At 54.2% G+C, this 19,573-nt stretch overlaps 1 protein-coding gene across 2 annotated transcripts in view; it reads left to right on the top strand.

The window, feature by feature from the left end:
- Nucleotides 1–5,592: 5,592 nt before the first annotated feature.
- The window catches only part of CNIH3 (cornichon family AMPA receptor auxiliary protein 3), a 90,219-nt gene continuing 76,238 nt past the window's right edge, over nucleotides 5,593–19,573 (top strand). For both annotated transcript variants that reach the window (XM_082704519.1, XM_082704518.1), the window contains exon 1: nucleotides 5,593–6,392. In XM_082704519.1, the coding sequence (XP_082560645.1) occupies nucleotides 6,312–6,392 (81 nt within the window). In that variant the 5' untranslated portion in view covers nucleotides 5,593–6,311. The remainder of the gene's footprint in view (nucleotides 6,393–19,573) is intronic.

Here is a 19,573-nt window from a genome sequence, read left to right as displayed (position 1 = left end):
GCTCTGGACTGTGATTCACTGCCAGTATCACTCCTTGTTCTCCGCAGACTCGGAAGATAGAGGTGGACCATATTTAAGTGAACAGTAACAAACGGATCCACATTTCATTTTCTTTCACTGGTTCACCTTTAATATTCTATAGGTAAATTCTGAAATGCAGACATACGGGAACACTGCATTTAGCCCTTGCACAGACGTAGTGACTGTTGGAGTCGGTGGCAGGTGAGGGCCAGGGAGAGCTCTGGGAGTCAAGAGTCGGTGCACCCTGGGACACACGAGCCTGTCTTGGTGTGCTCACCACAGGCCCCTGTCACAGCTTCTGACAGTTGATGAAACATTCGACGGATGAGTTTCACTTAGAACTTCATTATTTATTAGTTTTCCCATCCACAACCATAACCGTTATGCTATTTACCAATCAGAACAGAAACTTTCAAGACAACCAGACCATCACTGCTGCAGTTATACTAGTGAATTTTGGCTGAATACAACTGCGAGGTGGAAAGTGGAAGATCTCAGAAGTCAAAGATCTTTCCAGTTCTGGAGAGATTCTGGGAGATGCCCCTCTGGGGTGAGACGAGAGGGGAGAATGACTCTGCCAATGACCAGGAAGAGGTGGGGAGCAAAGTCTTGTAGATGGGAAGGAGGCTGAAGTTGGGGTTCTGGAAGAGAGGAGACCCCTCTATGCTGTTTGACCCCCATGACTCGGGGAGGAGGCAAGACCTCACAGACACAGCTGTGTGGTGCCCAGGAAGGGTGCACCTGGGCATAGGGGCTCCCAGCACTCCAGCTAGGAGGGAGCCGAAGGCCAGAGGTCAGAGGACCCGGGGCCAGGCCAGTTGGGATGGCAGCAGGAAGCAGAGTGGGCAGATGAGCAGTGGCAGAGAGAGGATCTGCCCAGTGTTTGGTGGAGGGAAGCCCCCTAGATCTCATGGGGAACCCCGGCGAACGTGATACTGAATTCCTTGCTAGTCAAGTGGGAAGAGGACACACAGTTAGATTTCAGTTATTTTAAAGAAAATGGAGAGGGGATTGATCCAGTACTCTCAAATCTGTAATTCAGAGTTAGCTCGTCCACGCAAGTGCACATGTGCCACGCAAGTGGGCATGGTCCAGAGTCAGACAAGCCAGCCCACAGAGATGGAGGCCCACACAGCAACAGACAGGGGCTTCCTGAATACGGTCACTGTGCTCCGCATGGAGCTCTCAATGGCAGACATTCAGCTTAGAAAAATTAGTGTTGGATAAATTACATGAAAGAAAACGGTTAAAAAACCCTAAGGGTGAGAGGTGCCTCGAGGGAAAATCTTTACATTCCGGATGGAACAAACGAGACCCAAATATAATCTGGGTCAACCAGGAAGCACGTGTGGCACACATTGGCGGTTGTGGAATGTGAGTGATAGCGGAGGAGCGCGTTCACTCTACCCCTTTGTCTACCTCTCTACACATTTGAAAAAATTTGTAAATATTTTATTCATTTAGAGAGTGTGCACACAAGTTGGGGAGAGGCAAAGGGAGAGGGAGAAGCAGACTCCCCGCTGAACACGGAACTGAGGGTTCATCCAAGGACCCTGAGATGATGACCTGAGCCGAAATCAAGAGTTGGACTGACTGAGCCACCCAGGCGCCCCTACACTGGAAAGTTTTATGAGAGAAAATCCCACTAATGGGTAGGGAAGAAATGTGAACATCCAAAAGGCCACCCAAAGCCTTTTTTTCTTTGCCTTACTATTTGATAAAGGCCAGAATGAGAAAAGACTCATCTCAGACTCACTTGCAATAAGGGATGGCAGCCGAGTGTCCGAATTCTGGCCAATCAAATGAAAGAGATCCTTCAGGAGGATTTCCATACTTTCCAAAAAAACATGCCTTCGTAGGCTGAAATTTTTGGGCTCTTTTCTTTTGTCCTGCCCACAACATGGATGGAGATGCAGCAACCTTTTTGTGACCATGAGAACCAAATCCACGTGCTAACCATAGTAAGTCAGGAAGGTAAAAGGAGTTGGGGATAGTAATGGTGTCAAGGAGCTGCTATATCAGCCCTGAACTGATTATCTGATTTCCTCTTGCATCAGGAAAACATCCACCCCGCCCAATATTAAACCATGGTATCGGTTAAGAATTGTGATGGGGCACCTGGGTGGCTCAGTGGGTTAAGCCTCTGCCTTTGGCTCAGGTCATGATCTCAGGGTCCTGGGATTGAGCCCCACATTGGGCTCTCTGATCAGCGGGGAGCCTGCTTCCCCTTCTCTCTCTACCTGCCTCTCTGCCTACTTTTGATCTCTCTCTCTGTCAAATAAATATATAAAATCTTAAAAAAAAAAAAAGAATTGTGTTTACCTCTAAGAGAACTCCTTACTCTCGTGCCTTAAAAAAAGTCAGAAATTTTATTGTCTCACATTGTTAGAAGCCAGAGAATAGGAAATTCAGGGCTGGTTTGGTGGCTTTGTCATGTTGTCAATGGTACTTCCTCCATCTTTTTAGCTTTTCCATTCTTAATGTGTTGATTTCTTCCTCATTGTCACAATATGGCTTCTGTATCTCCCTATATCATATCTGCATTCCAGGCAAAGAAAAGTATGTATCTCCTGAGCTCAAACAGTGTCAAATGGCTGCTTGTGGCTGCATGGTGGCTAGGAAAAAAAAATAATAAAGCAATTTCCTTTTCAATGTCTACAGTTGGTGAATCAATGTAGGTTGGTCTCTCAACATCCTTTCCTCAATACTTTTTCTCCTGCCTTCCTCTACTGTGTCACGGGCAGTTCTTCTCCTCCTTCCTCTTCCAGCCCTCTCTTGTGAAGGAGTTATTTATAACCTCACCAATGAGGCTGGGAATCTTTCAAGTCCCTGACAGTTCTCACCACCACTAAATAACATTTGTTGAATTAATAAACTGTAACTACGTGCAGTTCTTATTTTCTGAGATTCTACTACCCCAGATAATTCTGCAGTTGAAGGTTGAAGATAAAGTAGGGCTGGGGAAAGCTCAAGAAAAACAGAGGCTAAAGTATGTATGGAACTTTGAAAGTCAGAGTGGTAGGATAATGGATTCAATTTTTGTTTGCTTGATATTTTATTTTGATGTAGACACTCCTGATTCCAGTAATGCTGAGCTAGGCCATTCAGACCAATCCTCCCACTAAAAACAATTTAAAAAGATGAATAAAGTCTAAAAACATATTCTGAAAAGCACCAAAGACTTAACCCAGAGAGTAAGGAATTTCTGTGGCCAAATTCTGAGAGTGGGCGAGATCCAGAGCCATTGACCCAGCACTGGGAGACAGTTTTGCCCCTGGGCAAAAGATTAGCATTTGCTAATCTGGAGGAAGGGTAGGACCGAGTCTGAATTAGGATTTTAGTGCTTTGTAGGGCTTTGGGGCAAAAGGCAAGTTCCAAGGGCTACGAGGGTTTGGGGCTTGATAACCACCGGCTTTAGCCGGATATCTAAAAGGATCACTCCTCGTGAATAAGGGTGAATTGAGAAAACCAGCCCTGAAACAGACGACGGTCTTTTGGTTACCCTAGAAAATCTCAAACCCTGCATTTGGAGCAAGAAAATTCTAGAATGTTCGTGTCCCCCACTTACCTGGCAAAAGATGTAGAAAATCCTCCTTGGGGAAAGAGGACATCATCTTAGTTCTCGAATTTCTGCAAAGAACTTAAAAAACAAAAACAAAAACCAACAAACCAAACCTGCTTGACACACAATAAAAACCTTGTGGATATCAGAGGAGCGAGGACTCCACAAGCATGAGCCCCCAGAAGCAAAAGACAATAGATCAAACCCGAAGGAACTCAAAATACTGCAACGATCACACCTCCCTGTGATATTTTCTTACTGTTTTGGTGGCAAATAACTTGTATGGTATAATTACAACCTTAGTAACTGATATAAAGGAATGGTTGATATACAATGAAAAGCAAACAGAGCTAGAAGGCAGCACAGCCCCATGGTGTCGATGGTGTCTGAGAGCGGCCAACTCTGGTGTCCGTTTTATCCTTTTTCATTTCCGTATTTTCTAAATTTTCTTGAACGAGAATTTATACTAGAAGACATACAAGTAAAAGAGAAAGTGATAAAGAGTGTAGCCCAGAGTGGGGCTGGATTCACAGGTGCAAACATCCTCAGTTGTCCAAGGTCCTGTGGCCAGATGGGCCTCATACTTGGATGAATGCTCTGCTGCTTCTATCTTGAGATTCTTAAGAATTTTGAACAGGGAACTCTACATTTCCATTTTGTACTTGGCCTCCCCAGTCCTGCATAGCCCTCACCCAGAGGCAGTTGAATGCTGATCGGTGGACCCTCTGTCAACAGCCACTGGGCTGGTCTGTTTTCTGTACTTCCCACTGAAAGGTGTCTAGTTTCTGAGTTGAAGGTGTGCCCACACAGCTGCAAGAACATGGAGGTATGGAGGAAAGCCCCCTGGGGCAGGAGCATGCAGGTCTCATCCGCGCTCTGTCCTGGCGAGTCTAGGACTAGCTCTCTCTAAGTCTTTCTGTTTATCTCCAGAGCTACTGGAGTCATAACTGTGCATGGCGATGAACACACCTGGCTCAGAATTGATCAACAACTATTTATTTAGCATGCACTCTGCAAGACAGCAGGAGCTCCGAGACCCACTCTCACCATGTGCTGAAATGACTGGAAATCGCTTACAAAGGAAACATGGCACGTTTCCAAGATGCTGGGCCACTGGGGCAAAGTGTGTAGACTATAACCCTACGCATAGGGAACGTGTAGCCAGGCCCAGTCCCCCCACCCAGGTTCTTTCCTTACGTTTCCATTTAAACCCTTGACATAGATTGGAGTAGGCGCAGCCACTTTTTTTTTTTTTTTCAGATAAGAAAACCGAGGTTTAAAGAGGTTATAAGGGGCGCCTGGGTGACTCAGTGGGTTAAGCCTCTGCCTTCGGCTCAGGTCATGATCTCAGGGTCCTGGGATGGAGTCCCGCATGGGGCTCTCTGCTCAGCAGGGAGTCTGCTTCCCCCTCTCTCTCTGACTGCCTCTCTGCCTACTTGTGGTCTCTCTCTCTCTGTCAAATAAAGAAATAAAAAATCTTAAAAAAAAAAAAAGAGGTTAAGAAACTTTCACGAAAGGGTCCAACTCCAAAAGCGTATGCTCTGGACAGTTCCACTGGACCTACACCAATAATAGTCAACGTGGCTGCCTTTCAGCCCAGACAGGGTCTGGGTCTCCCAACCGCAAGTCAGATAGCGGGGTGAGGGGGCGCTCCGAGGGAAAACCGCCCCTGGGGGACTTTGCAGGGGCTGGGGCAGCGCGGCCAACGCGGCCCCACGTGAAGGGCACTACAGGAGCAGTGTTGGGGCCCAAGGGCTCGTCCCGCGTCCCCAGCCACACAGGGCTGGCCCACTCGGGCGACGCTGCGAGCACCGGCGGCGGCGGCCGCGGCGGGGCGCGAGTACGCACGGTCCCCTCCCGCAGCTCCCACCTCCTCAGACGCACGTGTTCCGAGTCCCCGCCCGCGCCGCCTGCCGCAGGTGTCCTGGGAGAGGCGGACGCGCACAGCGCGGACGCCCCCGCCATAGATCCGCGGGCGGGGTGGGGGGGCGGCGCTCGCAGCAGCGGGAGCCGGGGGCCGAGGCACAGGCGACGGCGGCGGCGGCAGCAGCAGGTGGAGCGAGCTCTGAGGCGGGCGCGGCTCCCGGCCTGAAACCCGCCGCTGCGGCCCCCGGGGAGCAGGCAGGCCCGCGGGGCCCGGAGCCCTGTGCGCCCGGTCCAGCCTGGTTGCCGGGAAGGTCGCGTCGCCGCGCGGGGCTCCCGCGCCTGCGACCCCCGCAAGACCTGTGCTCGCGGGAGGGAGCGCCGGCGGCTCTGGGATCTGGGAGGAGCTCGCGGGGCGGCGCGGGAGGGTCCCGGGTGGCGCTCCCGCCTCTCCTCGGACTCGGGCGCGGGAAGCCGCGGCTCTTCGGGCGCTGGAGCTGGTCGCGCGGCCCTCGCCGGGTTTGCCTCGGAGGCTCTCTGGCTGCACTGGTCTGCACGAGTTCTCTACTGACTGGTTTCCTCGATTTGGAGACTGTTCCCGCCAGCGACGCCGGAGCACCGGGCCGTGAGTCCGCGGGCGGGCGGACTGGCGTCCCCCCCGCCGCAGCTTAGGGATCCCGGCGCTGACCGCCGCCTCTGACCCTCGAGGCTCCCCTGCTGGCCTGACTCCTCCCAGCCTCCGGCCTCGACGCAAGGGACCTAGCCTGCCCCTCTAGGAGGGAGGGCGGTCCTCAAGTGGCGCTGGCCTCCGAGGACCTTCTTGGTGTGCGGCGGGACTGGGGTGTGCTCGGCCCCGCCGCTGGCCATGGCCTTCACTTTCGCTGCTTTCTGCTACATGCTGTCCCTGGTGCTGTGCGCTGCGCTCATCTTCTTCGCCATCTGGCACGTGAGTAACCGGCAGCGGCTTCGCTCTTTCTTTTAGCCCCGTTCCTCCCTTCCTTCCCGGCTTTCTCTGAAGTACACCTGACCGTGGAGCTAGGGGCGGACGGCGCCAGCCGCCGCGCACCTGCAGGATGGACCCTCGGCCGGTCCGGTCCTGGGTCAGGGGGACAGTTAGGGGCATCCCGAATCCGCGGCGCGCGCGCCCTTGGTGCCTGGCTGCTGGCGGGGGGCGGAGAGAGCGCTGGTTCCCTGGCGAGGCCCCCGTGCTGGGCCCGCGGCACGCGGCGGCGCCCCCGCCTACCCTGCTTCTTCCTACCCGCGGGGAGCGAAGGAGCGGCGCCGCTGCCGTCCCAGCAATTAGTCGAGTAACTGTAACAATTAAACATTGAAAATGTCAGCGTCTGCGGTGGGTTGCGTTTAGACACGTTTGGAGACAAAACGGAGACACCACAGGAGCGCCGTTGGAGAGGGCGCGCAGTGAGCGGGGCCTGGAGGAGACGGGACCAGCGGCGGGGATCGCCTGTCCCGTGGGGGAGAGGCCCCGGCGGGCCACGAGTTTCCCCCTCCTCCGCTGTCCCCGGGCCCAGCCACAAAGTCGCTGCAAGGCCCCGCGCAGGTGGCAGACTCCCCGCTCCAGCGTCCCGCCGTCCTTCCCGGGCTGCGCCCGGCTGGGAGCAGTGGAGGTGGGCCCGGGTTCTGCAGGTGCAGTGGGGGTCTAGGACGTGCAGCACTTCTGCATAAGGGGAGGGGGAGTCCGCAGTACAGATCGGCGCCACACTTGGCAAGCGCTCCCAGGGGCCCCTTCTCTGAGGGCCCCTTGCCCTCGCCAGCGGGGAGCTGGTGGGTAGAAGAACAGTAGAAGTCTGGAGCTCCAAACTGAGCCCGCAGATTGCAACCTCACCGACCTGCGAGTCTGGGGGTGGACAGGGACCCTGGCAGGGGTTCCTGGAGGCTGGTCTCTGTCTCCCACCAGCCTTCCAGAGCTCGTGTGCAGGGGCAGTTGCCCCACGGGAAGAGCTGCAGGCTGGGTGGGATGCTGGTGTTTCCTGGGGCAATTTCTGGAGTGAGAGGATTTATCTCAAGAACAAACTAAGCTAGAGCAGGTCCTGTTACAGGGCTTCTCAGGAGTGAGGAGAAGGAACAGGTTAACACTTCCTTTCACATCCCCAAAGCGAGAGTTGACCTAGGTGGTCCCCAGGTTTCCTCTTGCATCTAGATTGTGCAAGTCTGTGAATCAGTTGGTTTAGGAAGGTGGAGGAGCGTTGGAGAAGAAATTCAGACACAGGAATTTGTGGGCTGATCAAAAAATCAGGCGGTGAAAGTGATGGGATTTTGTGGTCTCTCCTCTGTCCCCGGATCCTGGGTCTAATTCTTTTTGCAGAAAGGAGCCTACGGGTTGTTGACATTGTTAAGGGAGAATGAAACTCTACCTAATTTAGAATAAATAGGGGTGCAGAACAGATAACACCCAAACAGTGCGGCACGTACCTGCCCGTGTGTTTCAGTGGAGCTTTCTGTGTTTCCCCGGATCTGGGGAGTTATTCGGATTCCAGAAGGCTAACTACTCCCCTTTCGGCAATACTTGGCCAGAGGGTGGCGGGTGGCCATGAGCTCCATCAAACTGTCAGCCCCAGGAGCAGAGCAGGTAACTAGCAAGAATTTCCTCTCCCTCAGGGGAAGATAATAAATAATTCAAGAGCAGATTAATTAAGTGGATGGTGTGTGCAGCTGGTTGACCTGTGAATCGAAGCTGGCCGGTGGGGTGATTCCCATCAGCCTCCGTTCAGGTTTCAGGCGCGCACCCCCTTGTCCGGGGAATAGTTCGAATGCTGGCGGGTCCTGACCAGCTTCCCAGTGGGAGTGTCGTGTCAAGATTCCAGATTCTGATCATAAAAAGAACCTGTGCTCTTTGAATTCCGATTATGAAGAGCGTGGCCAAGTCTCCAGCTTCTGTTCTTTCCTGTATATTTCCCTTCCCGCTGCCTTGGAATCAAACAGCCCAGAGCCTCCCCATGTTGATTTGGCTCCCAAGCATTGAAAGGGGAAATCGATGCACATGTGGTGTGTGTGGGTGTTGCCAATAGGGTGGTAATTACTTCCATGAAAGTTTAGGCTGTGCGTTTGCTTTGCTGGCTTCTTATCTTCCTTATATATTTTTTTGATCTGATAAGCCATATTGATTGCTTAGCTTATTGTAACATCCCCAGAGAATACAAGGTGCACTTAGCAATATACTACAGTTAAAAATCCTGCCAGTCGCTGTGTGTTGGTTCTAAGACAGGAAGACGGCACCTTTTTCTTACTTAATGATACATGCCTTCCTAGAGGGAATGATAGTAGCTACCACTTAAGGACCGAGTCCCACCAGCCAGTTCTAGGCACTCAGTGAGGACCTGTCACATGTCCCTCTAGGTGTTTACTTCCCTTGGAGGCCCAGGGGAAAGGGGGTTGTGGCCATATCCACATTGCTTTCAGGTCTTGTGTTTTACTTTGAAAATTTATTTGCATCTGTTTTCAAATGAAAGGAACTTGAATGGCAGATTAATTTTTTAATCAACCACTATTTGCCACATTTGGAACATTCAGAATAAAAGTGAGGGTGTGATTTTCTTTTGGGGTGTGTGTGTGTGTGTTTGTGTGTGTGTGTGTGTGGCTGTGCATGCCTTCAGGCACATGGTTTCTGCTCCTGGAAGTCCTTCATTCCTCACAGCTGGCATTTTATAGATCCAGGGAACTGTGGATCAGAGAGGTCGTGAAACTTGCCCGAGGTTGCACAGCTGGTGTGTGCTGGAGCTGGGATTTGAGCCGCACCTGAGCCTGGTGTGCCCATGTCGTCTTTCTAACTCAAGTCACTATCTTTGGCTTGTTTAACTTTGATAATAGTCTAGCTAATGTTTTTACACAGTGGATTACCTTTCTGTATAAATGAAATATTTGGGTCCAGAATTTCTGATTGGAGTTACAACAACAGAAACGACTGACACATTATATATCCTTTGAAAAAAGAGGAGATCCTATTTCAGTCTTTAAAAATCTAGTATTTCTGCTTATAAAATGATAAAGTTCCTTGCTGAAAAATTTGAACATACATATATGGAACAAAGTCACCATTAATCATGTTCTCCAGAAAAGATTTGGGGGTTTCTTCTTTCAAACATTACATATCCATGTATCTTAAAAAATTGCATATGGGGGCACCTGGGTGGCTCAGTGGGTTAAGCCTCTGCTTTTGTCTCAGGTCATGATCTCAGGGTCCTGGGATCGAGCCCCAAATCAGGCTCTCCGCTCAGTGGGGAGCCTGCTTCCCCCTCTCTCTCTGCCTGCCTCTCTGCCTACTTGTGATCTCTCTCTCTGTGTCAAATGAATAAATTAAAAAAAAATTGCATATGGATGTTTAGGAGGAAGCAAGGTGTTCTGAAGAGTTTCAAATGTGAAGTGATTTCTCTTTCCAGACAATGTAAAATGAACAGTGTTTACTGACAAAAGCACACTCAGCTCTGCCTTGGCCTTTTGCAGGCGGTCGCATTTATATAAATATAGATGAAACCATTCTTGGATCAAAGACCCATTTCAGATTTCTAGCTTTCAAAGTTTTTTTTTTTTTCATTTGTTATTTAAATACACAGAGTCACTTGTAAGGCCTCTGAATTTTGACAAGATACAAATAAAATGAATTCCTGATAATATTTCTTTGGACTCCGGGCAGCATTTTGCTGTGGGAGGGCCTGCAGGGGCCCCAGCAGATGATAACAGCACCTACTGACCAGACGCAGTTTTGCTGGGCAGGACAGTGTCCTGGTGGAGCCCCGCGGCCAGTCTCAGCCTGCCGCAGATCCTGCCCTGGGGACCTGGTGCCCCTCCCAGTCTCTCTTTTCCATCTGGAGAAAGGACGTAGTTGACGTGATGTGGTGGGCTGCCTGGGGTTGGACTAGCCTGGCTTTGGAGGACTCCACTTTGGTCTGCTCAGCAGGCGGAGCTGAGAGGTCAGCGACGCTCCCTTCTGCCTGGGACGGCCCATGCCTTCTGGCATCTCTATGCCCGATGTGGGGTGCGGAAGGAAGCTCCCCCTTATCGGGGTCCCCCTAGTTCTCTGGAGCTGAAGGGCACTGCTGGGCTTGTGCAAGGGGCTCAGCAAATACCCCGCGGATGATTTCTTGTTCTCTTCTGGCTGACATGGTGATTCATTTCTGAATTGGCTTCTGGCTACTTCTCTGGGACTGTTCCCTGGGTGGTTTGAGCACGTGCATTTTCTGCAGTAGCCTGGCCTTTTGGAACCATGGAATCTGTTGCTTTTACAACAGAAGACTGGCCACGAGCAGGGGTGTGAGGGCCCATCTCGAACCTAGCGGTTCTCTTGTGGGGCATAGCCTGGGGACGAGTGCTGGCTGTTCCCAGAGAGCGTGCCTCCAGTAGGGGGTGACATCAGTGCTGCCTCGTGTCCCCTGGCTGTTGACGGCCTCCAGCCTCTGGTTTGTCCTCTGCCCCCACTCAGGCTGGAGAGAGGAAGGAGGGTGTAGAATTCAAGGAGGCACCGGGCCCTATCCCCACTGCTTGGTGAAGTTCGGGGCCTGGTTGGGTGGGATGTTGTGGGGGGGGGGGGGCACTGTGACATTTGACTTTGAGGTCAGCGTTCCTGAACAGACAGTAAAGGCAGAGACTGTTGGGAAGCCTTTGCCAGGTAACGCCTGAGGCCAGCTGGGCAGAGTCCCCTCCTGAATCACGAGGACTGGTGACCTGGCTTCACTCCTGTCCAGCAACTGTACCCCTGCCCGCGGCTCTGCACAGGGGTCTCCCCTACGCTCGCCTTCTGCTGCTCCCCCTCCCAGTATGTCAGCAAACCAGTTCCCCTGGCACCCCGCTCCCCTGGAAATGTGCTGGGCGGTTAGAGCCCTTGCCAGCTCTCCCTGGGATGTCGTTCTGCCTCTGTCGGCCACTCCCCCAGGGTCCTGCCAGGCCCCGGCATCTGTCACAGTCATGGGCCTCCTCTGTGTCTCCAACCTTTCCGGGGCAGGGGGCAGGGCCCTCCACATTCTGTTGTTTGGTCGAGGCCCTGTGTGACCAGGACCGTTTCCTGTGTTCTACCCTGTGCCCCCGGACCTCACCGACCTCCAGCCAACTCTCACCATGGCTCTTGGTCCCTTGTGCCCACGGTCCCCTAGGAAACCACTCGGCCCCCGTCTGCCGTCTGCCTGTGCCCAGGGCTGCTGGCGCGGGTGATGTATGGCTCAGTCCTGGACCTCCAGCAGGCTCCTGGCCGGTTCTTTCAGCTCTTGTAATGCTGTTCCAGATCCTTGGCATTTTCCCAGAGCCCCCAAAGCCCCATACCCTCTCCCAGACTTCAATTCCAGTTGACAGAGAAGGTGGGGTTACTGGCAGGGACACCTGGGCACCTGGCCCGTCCCCGAGCTGCTGAGTCTGCCAGCACCAGTCTCCTTCCCTCTTGGACTCAGAAGCGTCTCTCCCGTCGGGAGGCCAGCCCCTCCCCTGTGGGCTCCCCGGGGACATCACCCATCATGGCCCCCAGCTCCTGTGTCCTCAGCTGCTGCCCTCCGCTGGTCCATCCTTGGTGTCCCTGAACTCACGGGCCAGCTGCTTTGTGCTGGGTCCTCCCGATGCTGCCGGCCTCTTCCTTTGCAGACTGGTTTTGCCTCCCCGTTCCCTCTTTATTCTTGTAGCAAATGTTCAGAAAAGCACCAAGACTGAGAAGCCTTCTGCTCCCGCCATCCAGAATCAGCAAATGTTAGCGTTTTGCCACTTGAGTGTCTTAACCACCTTATTTAAGGCAATGTGTTTTCTGTTGGCTCCGCCTCGCGTCCCGCCTATTCTTGGCTCCGTTCTCGGCAAAAGCTCTGGTGGCCAGTCTCCCAGTGCCATTCAGGGCTCCACTGTGGCCTGTCCATGGCCTTGGGCTCCAGTGGCCAGTCTCCCAGTGCCATTCAGGGCTCCACTGTGGCTTGTCCATGGCCTTGGGCTCAGGTGACCAGTCTCCCAATGCCATACAGGAGTCCTCCGTGGTGTGTCCATGGCCTCGAGGTACTGGCCCACATCCTCCTTGTGGCTCTTCCTCCCTTGCCCCCATCCCAAAGTGCCAGTGCCCTTGACCCTGTAGATCATGTATGGGGCTATCTGCCCCACAGTCTGGTTCGTGCCCTCCTCCACCCCAGTGATTGCCTGCAGTGCCCGTTAGTCCATTAGTGTCGCCTCTGGCTGCCCCACGTACACCTGGCCCAGGCCTTCTCCTGCCCTTTCTCAGGATGCACGCCCCTTCTGGAGCAGCACCCTTGGTTAAATCTCACCGGAATGACTTCCCTGCCCCAGCTTCTAGGAGAGAACTTTTGAGCTTCTCATGTCATCCTCATACTAAACACTTTTTCTGGCTGCTAGGGCCTGCAGGGTCTGGGCCTAGGTCATGCTTTGACCACTTGGCTTCAATATTCCCGACATTCTCAGCTTCTTGTAGTTCCTAGCACAGGCTGTCCTGTAGCTCAGCAGAGCTCAGTGGCTCTGCCCCGTCCCAGCCTCTGTCCTCAGCAATGCCTGGCTGTCTTGGTCCCTGACCCCGCCAAGCTGGTACCCTGGTCTGAGCCCCTCTGTTGCACTCGTCCCCAGGGATTGCTTTGGATTGTTAGCCCTTCTGGGGCAGGAACTACCACCCTCACTTGTAGCCTGAGGTGCCCCTCACTCTCCACAGAAGTGTCTCTATGGTCAGAGCCCAGGGAGGGTAAAAGACACAAATCCAGGATCTGGGTGATTGCCTGCACCAGCCAAGGTCCGCAGACTCTTCCTCAGTGAATGGTTTCCCCGATTTATCTGGTTATAGCAGTCATCTGGGTGCTTATTAAAAGTGCACTCATGGAGCCTGGCCGGGTGGTAGGAGCACATCTAAGCTCAGCCCGGCATCCCTGGAGTGGGGGAGACACTTGACGGGGCACCCAAGTCTGGAGGGCCACTCTGGGCTAGGGTTCTGAACAGGAGAGGTGAGGAGGGAGCCATTGGAGTGGGTTGTCAGATAGACAGGATGATGTTGGCTGGGATGATTTATGCATGCAGACAGCAGCCCCACAGCGTCTGGGGACACCCATTTTTGATCAGCGGTGATGGTGAGATGCGCCATCCTCCCTTCCTGTGGTGCCCGGGTGCAGACAGTCCCCTTGCAGCTTAGATAAGGCGGATCTGAGGTTCTAGCCTGATGTCTCTGCCGTTTGGATTCCTGGTGAGATGCTGGTCTTCTGGTGGAGGGAGGTTGTCAGAAAGGGACAGGGGCTGTGTCCATTTAAAGAGGCTGAGTGTATTCTGCTCCAGCCCTGAGGCCGTGCATAGGACCTGTGCACCCAGCTCTGCCGGACAGGAAGTGGTTAGTATCTGGGATTGCTCGCAGCCAGGACCCCTGTGTCCTAACATGGGGAACCGAGACTTTCCAGAACATCTTTTATCAGCTCTTGGAGTCTGATTAATTCCCATAAAGGTTACTGAAAGCTCCAAGTGCACAATTAAATCCTGAATTGGTCTCTGAATACCAATCTGGAACCTAACAATGAGGCTGGTGAATATTTTTAATGTGACATAGAAGTGGCAAAGCGCGAGACATTCTTGCATGCTGAATAAAATAAAGCCTGAGCGAAAACCACCGAAAACCACTGCAAAAGATACAGAAATCAAGATGAAGCTGGGAGACGTTAATGAAGTTTCTGACATTTCTGACATTCAAGCCAGGCCAACGCCGCAGAGTCCCAGGAGCACTAGCAGCTGGTGGGCATGCACAGTTGTCGAGGGGATGGCTTGGCACCGCGGGTCCTGGCACCCCCTCAGATGGGCCTCTGAGAACAGGGCCTCCCATCACCGACGGACCCCCAGGCCGTGCTTGCAAGGGAGGCGTGCGGCTGTCTCTCTCCAGGATCTTTGAGCCTCCATCTTCCCAGAACTGGCACAGGGCCCCAGTCCGGGGTACAGAGCTGGGCAGGGTGGCCCTGTCCCCTGCCCTCATGAAACTATTTGGCCCAGACTCAGCCTGCCTGGTCAAGCTCCCCCAGTTTCTGTGGTTCTGGCCCATGGCTGGCCTTTCTCCACGTCGGCCTGGCTGCCCAACTAGTGGTTTCTCCTTTAGGCACTGCTCTGCTCCTCTCATGTTTTAACTTCATTTTTTTTTTTTAATTGTAGCAAAATATATGTCACATAGAATTGACTATTTTCCAACCATGTTTAAGCGGACATCTCAGCGGCATTAAGTGTGTTCACGTCATTCCGCCACCATCCCTACTGTCCACTTCTAGAACTTTCTCATTCTCTCACCCTGTCCCCATGAAACACTGACCCCCACCCTCAGGCTCCTCAGCCCTGGCGCCCCCGTCACGCCATCATCCTGCCTGTCATCTTTGAACGTGGCTGCTCTCGGTGCCTTGTACAAGTGAGTCCTGTCCGTCCATCTGGCTGCCTGGCTCAGGAGCACGGTGCCCTGGAGACTCTTCCATGTGGGGGCAGGTGCCGTCTTGTTCCTTCTTGCGGTCGGAAAGCATCCCGTTGTCTTCCGATTTGCTCATCCCTTCCTCCGCTGGGTCCACCTGGGCTCTTTCTGTGAGCAGGTGGCCGGGGGTCTCTGATGCTCCATTTTCCCTGCTTCTGCGTGCACACCCAGAAGCGGAGACATGAGGTCCGTGGGGATTCTCTTTACTTTCTGTGGTGCCCCTACTTCCACGGGCAGACCTCTCTCAGTCCTCAGCCTTGGTTGCGTGGGCTCTGGGCCCCGTCTTGACCTCTGGCCCCTGCCAGTGGCCTCTGTCTGCCTTCTTCCCGGACCGATGACAGCTACGACTGCCCCGGTGAACTCATGGGCTGAAATGCCCACTCCGTTTTGTTATGTTACTCTGGAGCCCTCAAGTCTTCTAGGCGAGTTGGTGAAAGACTATCTTTTCAAGTCTCAGCTTTGGATCCTCATCGTCAGAAGTTGTAAGCGGCTCTTGGCTTTGACCGGGGAGAGCGCCCCAGGAGGCTTCCTCAGGAAGACACAACAGTATTTGCCTGAGAATGGGCACACACACCAGAGTGAGGACCCAGGGGATCTGGTGAAAATTTTGTTGTTCAATAAAACCCAACTTGCATTTCTGCTCTCACAAGGGTGGGGGCCACAGAGGCTCGCTTGGCCTTGGTGGCTACCAAGGGTGGAGGGGGAGGTCTGGGGGGCTCACCGGGGCTGGGAGGGGCCGGCGCGGGGTGGGGGGGAGGGGACTGTCAGCTCATGAGCGATTCACAGAATGGCTTTATTTTCAAGCTCTCTTGAGCTACCTTGAGTCACAAAAGTGGTTAAAAAAATACTCCAACCCAGATTTATAAAAATATAATTGCCCTCTGTCTGTCTGTGTCTGTGTCTCTCACACACGCACACAGTTAGCACCACCACCAAAAATATTCCCTAGTAGGGTCAAGCCCTCACGTCCCTGGCCAGACCTTCAGGGAGGATGGATTTGCTTTTCTCCGTCGCGCTGGGGGAAGGGTTCGTGGTGGATGTGGGCCGGGGGGGGGGGTGCGACGAGTGACTGTGTGCCCGTTTGCCTTCGTGGGGGCGGTGGAGACATACACCTCCCCCGACTCTCTGTACCTGGGGGCTTGTGGCCCAGAGCCCCAGCCCGGGAGCCTGCCTGCGGGTGGCCAACGCCTGGAACTGCCTGAGTCTGGGCTGGGGTTGACGCCGCCCGGCCAGACTGGGCTGTAACGGGTCCTTGGCGCTGGGCACACGTTTCTGACGGGATCATACCCGACGTCCAGCCTTCCCACTGCAGGAGGAACCGCAGGCCAGGGCACCAGGAATCCCTGTTGAATATGTCCCCCTCCTTCCATTCCTCTGGCTTTCCATTCATATTTTCCGGGATTGCGCCCGGCTCTGCACCGCCCCCCACAGGTGCTCCCGCGGGCTGGGCGCTCCTGGGCGTGTGCTGGGTGAGGAGTCCAAGGCTCAGGGGCTCCCAGGCCGTGAGCTCTCTCTCCTTCCTTCCCGCCCTTCTTCCTCTCTTGCTTTTGACCTCCTTTTGTTCCTTCTCCTTGGCATGGAGCCTAGATCTGTCGGAGGCTGCACAATATTACTTAGCCCAGCTGGAGGGCCCCAGGGCTGGGAAGTTAGCTGCCACCACATCCCTCCCCCTAGGCGAGGGGAACTGCAGGCTGACATTTCCAGAGCAGCCGCCTTAGGTAACTCTGCTGTCACGCCTGCCCGGGGTCCATTTGGACGCTCGGATCCAGCTCTCCTGCTGGGGAAAAATGCAGGGGAGGAAAGCAGAATCTTGGAGCTGACTTCCTATTTTTTTTTCTTATTGGCAACTGATTCATGAACCCTAAAAAAAGAGTTGATAGCAACATAGCCAGCTAGCTATAGCAGCCCAGATGGTCCCCTATATAATAGAGACATTTGTCTCCTGGATAAAAAAAATATTTAAATGTGTTCTGTGAGCTTATTGAGAAAAGGAATTAGCAACAGCAGGGGTTGCGGGCATGGAGACAGCCCGGTGATTCGAGCCCCATGGAGCGCAGAGATGAGGAAGGGGGAATTAGAGGTGTGAGGCCGGATGTGCGGGGAACCCTGAGCCGGCAAGAGATGACTCCAGGGTGCCCGCTGCGCCCCTTGTCCCTCGGGCACGCTGTGGGCTGAGGGGCCTGTCCTGACGTGCGCATGCGGAGATCAAGCCCTGTGGCCCGAGGCACGGCCAGCTGGGGAGGCTTTGTGGCAGCTGTAGGCAGACCAGGGCCAAAGAGGACACGTTTGTGCCAACCGTTCAACTCTACACTGAACGGATAGACAGATGATCCCCTGCTTCCTTTCTGTGTGGTCGCTGGGAAATGGTGTGGGCCCTGTGAATCCCCTGGGCCTGCCCAAAACCCTTTCAGAGCTTTGATTGTTCCCATTGTCGCCTGTCCTGGGCAGGTCACTGGGTGAAGATCCTGCTGGCGATGGGGCTTCTGAGCCATGGTGGCCAAGAGCTGATGCCAGCGGCTTTGTGAGGGAGGGAAGGCGCAGTGACAGCCATGGAGCGGGAGCAGCGAGCGGTGGCAGTGGGGGGTAGGTGGAGGGGACGGTCTCCCAGAGCATGCAGAATCCTCATCTGGGGTTGGGATCGAACCAGATGCGTGGCACCTCGAGCCCCTTCATCATGACTGGAGCGTGACTTTCCCAGGATGCTGTTTCTTGGGGGATGCGGAGGGAAATGAGAGCTCGCCAGGAAAGCGTGTGTGCTGAGTGCAGGGAAATGACTGGAGAGACATGTGTTTGGTCTTGACACCCTTTTCCCTCCCTGGCTGACAGTTGGAGACCCCAAAGTCATGCCCTGAGAAAGGGCTGGCCGCCCCCTGAGTGGGCATTGCTGCTGAGCGGCGTTCTCCACACACTGCTCTGTGGGTGCCCGGTCCCTGCACCTCCCCGGGCAGCGCGCACGGGCGTGCATGTATGTACACATGTGCACATGTGCGGGTGTGTGCCCGCGTGTCTGTGCACGTGTGTGAGTATGTGCATGCGGGTGTGTGATGTGCGTGTGTAGAATGAGGGTGCTGAACACAGCGATCTCTGGGGTCCTCTCCAGCTCTCCTGTGGCTTGTGGTCTGCACCCTGTTCTTCCCTGTCCTCCGACAGTGGCCTTTTTTTCTGATGGTCTTCCATGTAGGGAACACATTGGCTGAGGTTTTAGAGATTGGTTCTGCCCTCCCCCACCCCCATAATCAGCACAGGGATTCTGGGGAGCCTGGGTGGAGGGCTCATACAGTGCGTGGGGTGGCAGGTCTGCAGAACAAGCCTTGACACAGAAGTCCCTGGATTTAGGTCGCTGGCCCTCTGCCCCCCGTCCTAGAATCGCTGCTTCTGAGGATAGAGAGTCTCCTAGGCTCGGCTTGGGTGGTGTCCCTGTTGGCAGCCCCGAGCAGTGGGAAATGTCATGGACTGTCCAGGCACTTGGATTCTCCCTCCCCCTGGGACGGTGCTCAGGTGGGAAATCAGACTGGTGTGAAAGGGGGCATAGATGCTGGGTGACCAGAACGGGAGGATGTTCCCTCCCTGAGCTCTCCAGCGTCTCTGTCCCCTCCCCTGTGCTCAGAGAAGGCGAGCTTGTCCCTAAAGCAGAGGTTAGCTTCCTGGGGCCATGGACGCTATGCTGTGTTAGCCCAGGGGAGCTGCAGAAGCTCACGCCACAGGATGTGCAGCAGCTCTGCTGTGGCCATGAGACTGGCCCATCCGGGTGATGACTATCCACTGCCCATCAGGAGGGTCTCCACCATCTCTTCGTTGAAGTGTGCCATGGGGGCCATGTGACATGCCTCCGTGGCACACGGTTGGGCTTCATCTGACTGTCCTGGCCTCTGTCCCCTGCCTCGTGCAGAGCCGAGTGTGGGAGGCCCCTCCCAAGCCCTGTCTCAGCCACTGAATGTACCCCCTCTGCGTGCCTGCCCGGAGCCACTGTCGCATAATTAGCAAAGCCGACAACTTCCACCACTGTAGAGGAGTAAGCTGTTTTGCTCTGTACATGGGAGGCAGCATCAGTTGTCTCCCGAGGGGACAGGTGACGGTATTGGCTCAGAGCGAGGCTGTGCGCCGGCTCCTCTGTTAAAATTAGCTCCTCCTGCGTTCTAGAATCGTCATGAAGGAGCCAAATAAAGGTAGGCATGGCAGGATTCTTCCGTGGCTCTGGGAGGAGCGTGTTGTTTTCAGAAGTCAGTCCCCCAGCCACAGACCCGCCGAGCACTGGGAGAAAGGCAGGGTACAGGCCACAGGGACAGAGGAGTGCCTGGCCACGTCCCTGTGAGACCTTGGCTGTGAGGAGCGGCTCTTAGTTCGTGGACTCCCTCCCTCTGGGTCCTCTTTCTTCCTTTTTCTTTCTTTCTTTTTTAAAAAGATTTTATTTATTTATTTGACAGAGAGAGAGAGAGATCACAAGTAGGCAGAGAGGCAAGCAGAGAGGGGGGGAAGCAGGCTCCCTGCTGAGCAGAGAGCCCAATGCAGGGCTTGATCCCAGGACCCTGAGATCATGACCTGAGCCGAAGGCAGAGGCTTAACCCACTGAGCCACCCAGGTGCCTCCTGGGTCCCCTTTCTTATGTCAAACACCGGGGGGGGGGGCATTTCGTTCAAGAAAAAAAAAATCAATACAACAAACCAAAACCAAAGGCAGTAAAGTGTTTGGGGTCAAGGGCTCAGCTGTGCTATTAAGGGGCTTGT

Source organism: Mustela nivalis (genome assembly GCF_964662115.1).
Source record: "Mustela nivalis genome assembly, chromosome: 16".
In the NCBI taxonomy this organism is placed as follows: domain Eukaryota; kingdom Metazoa; phylum Chordata; class Mammalia; order Carnivora; family Mustelidae; genus Mustela; species Mustela nivalis.
This window is presented reverse-complemented; position numbering and strand designations above follow the sequence as displayed.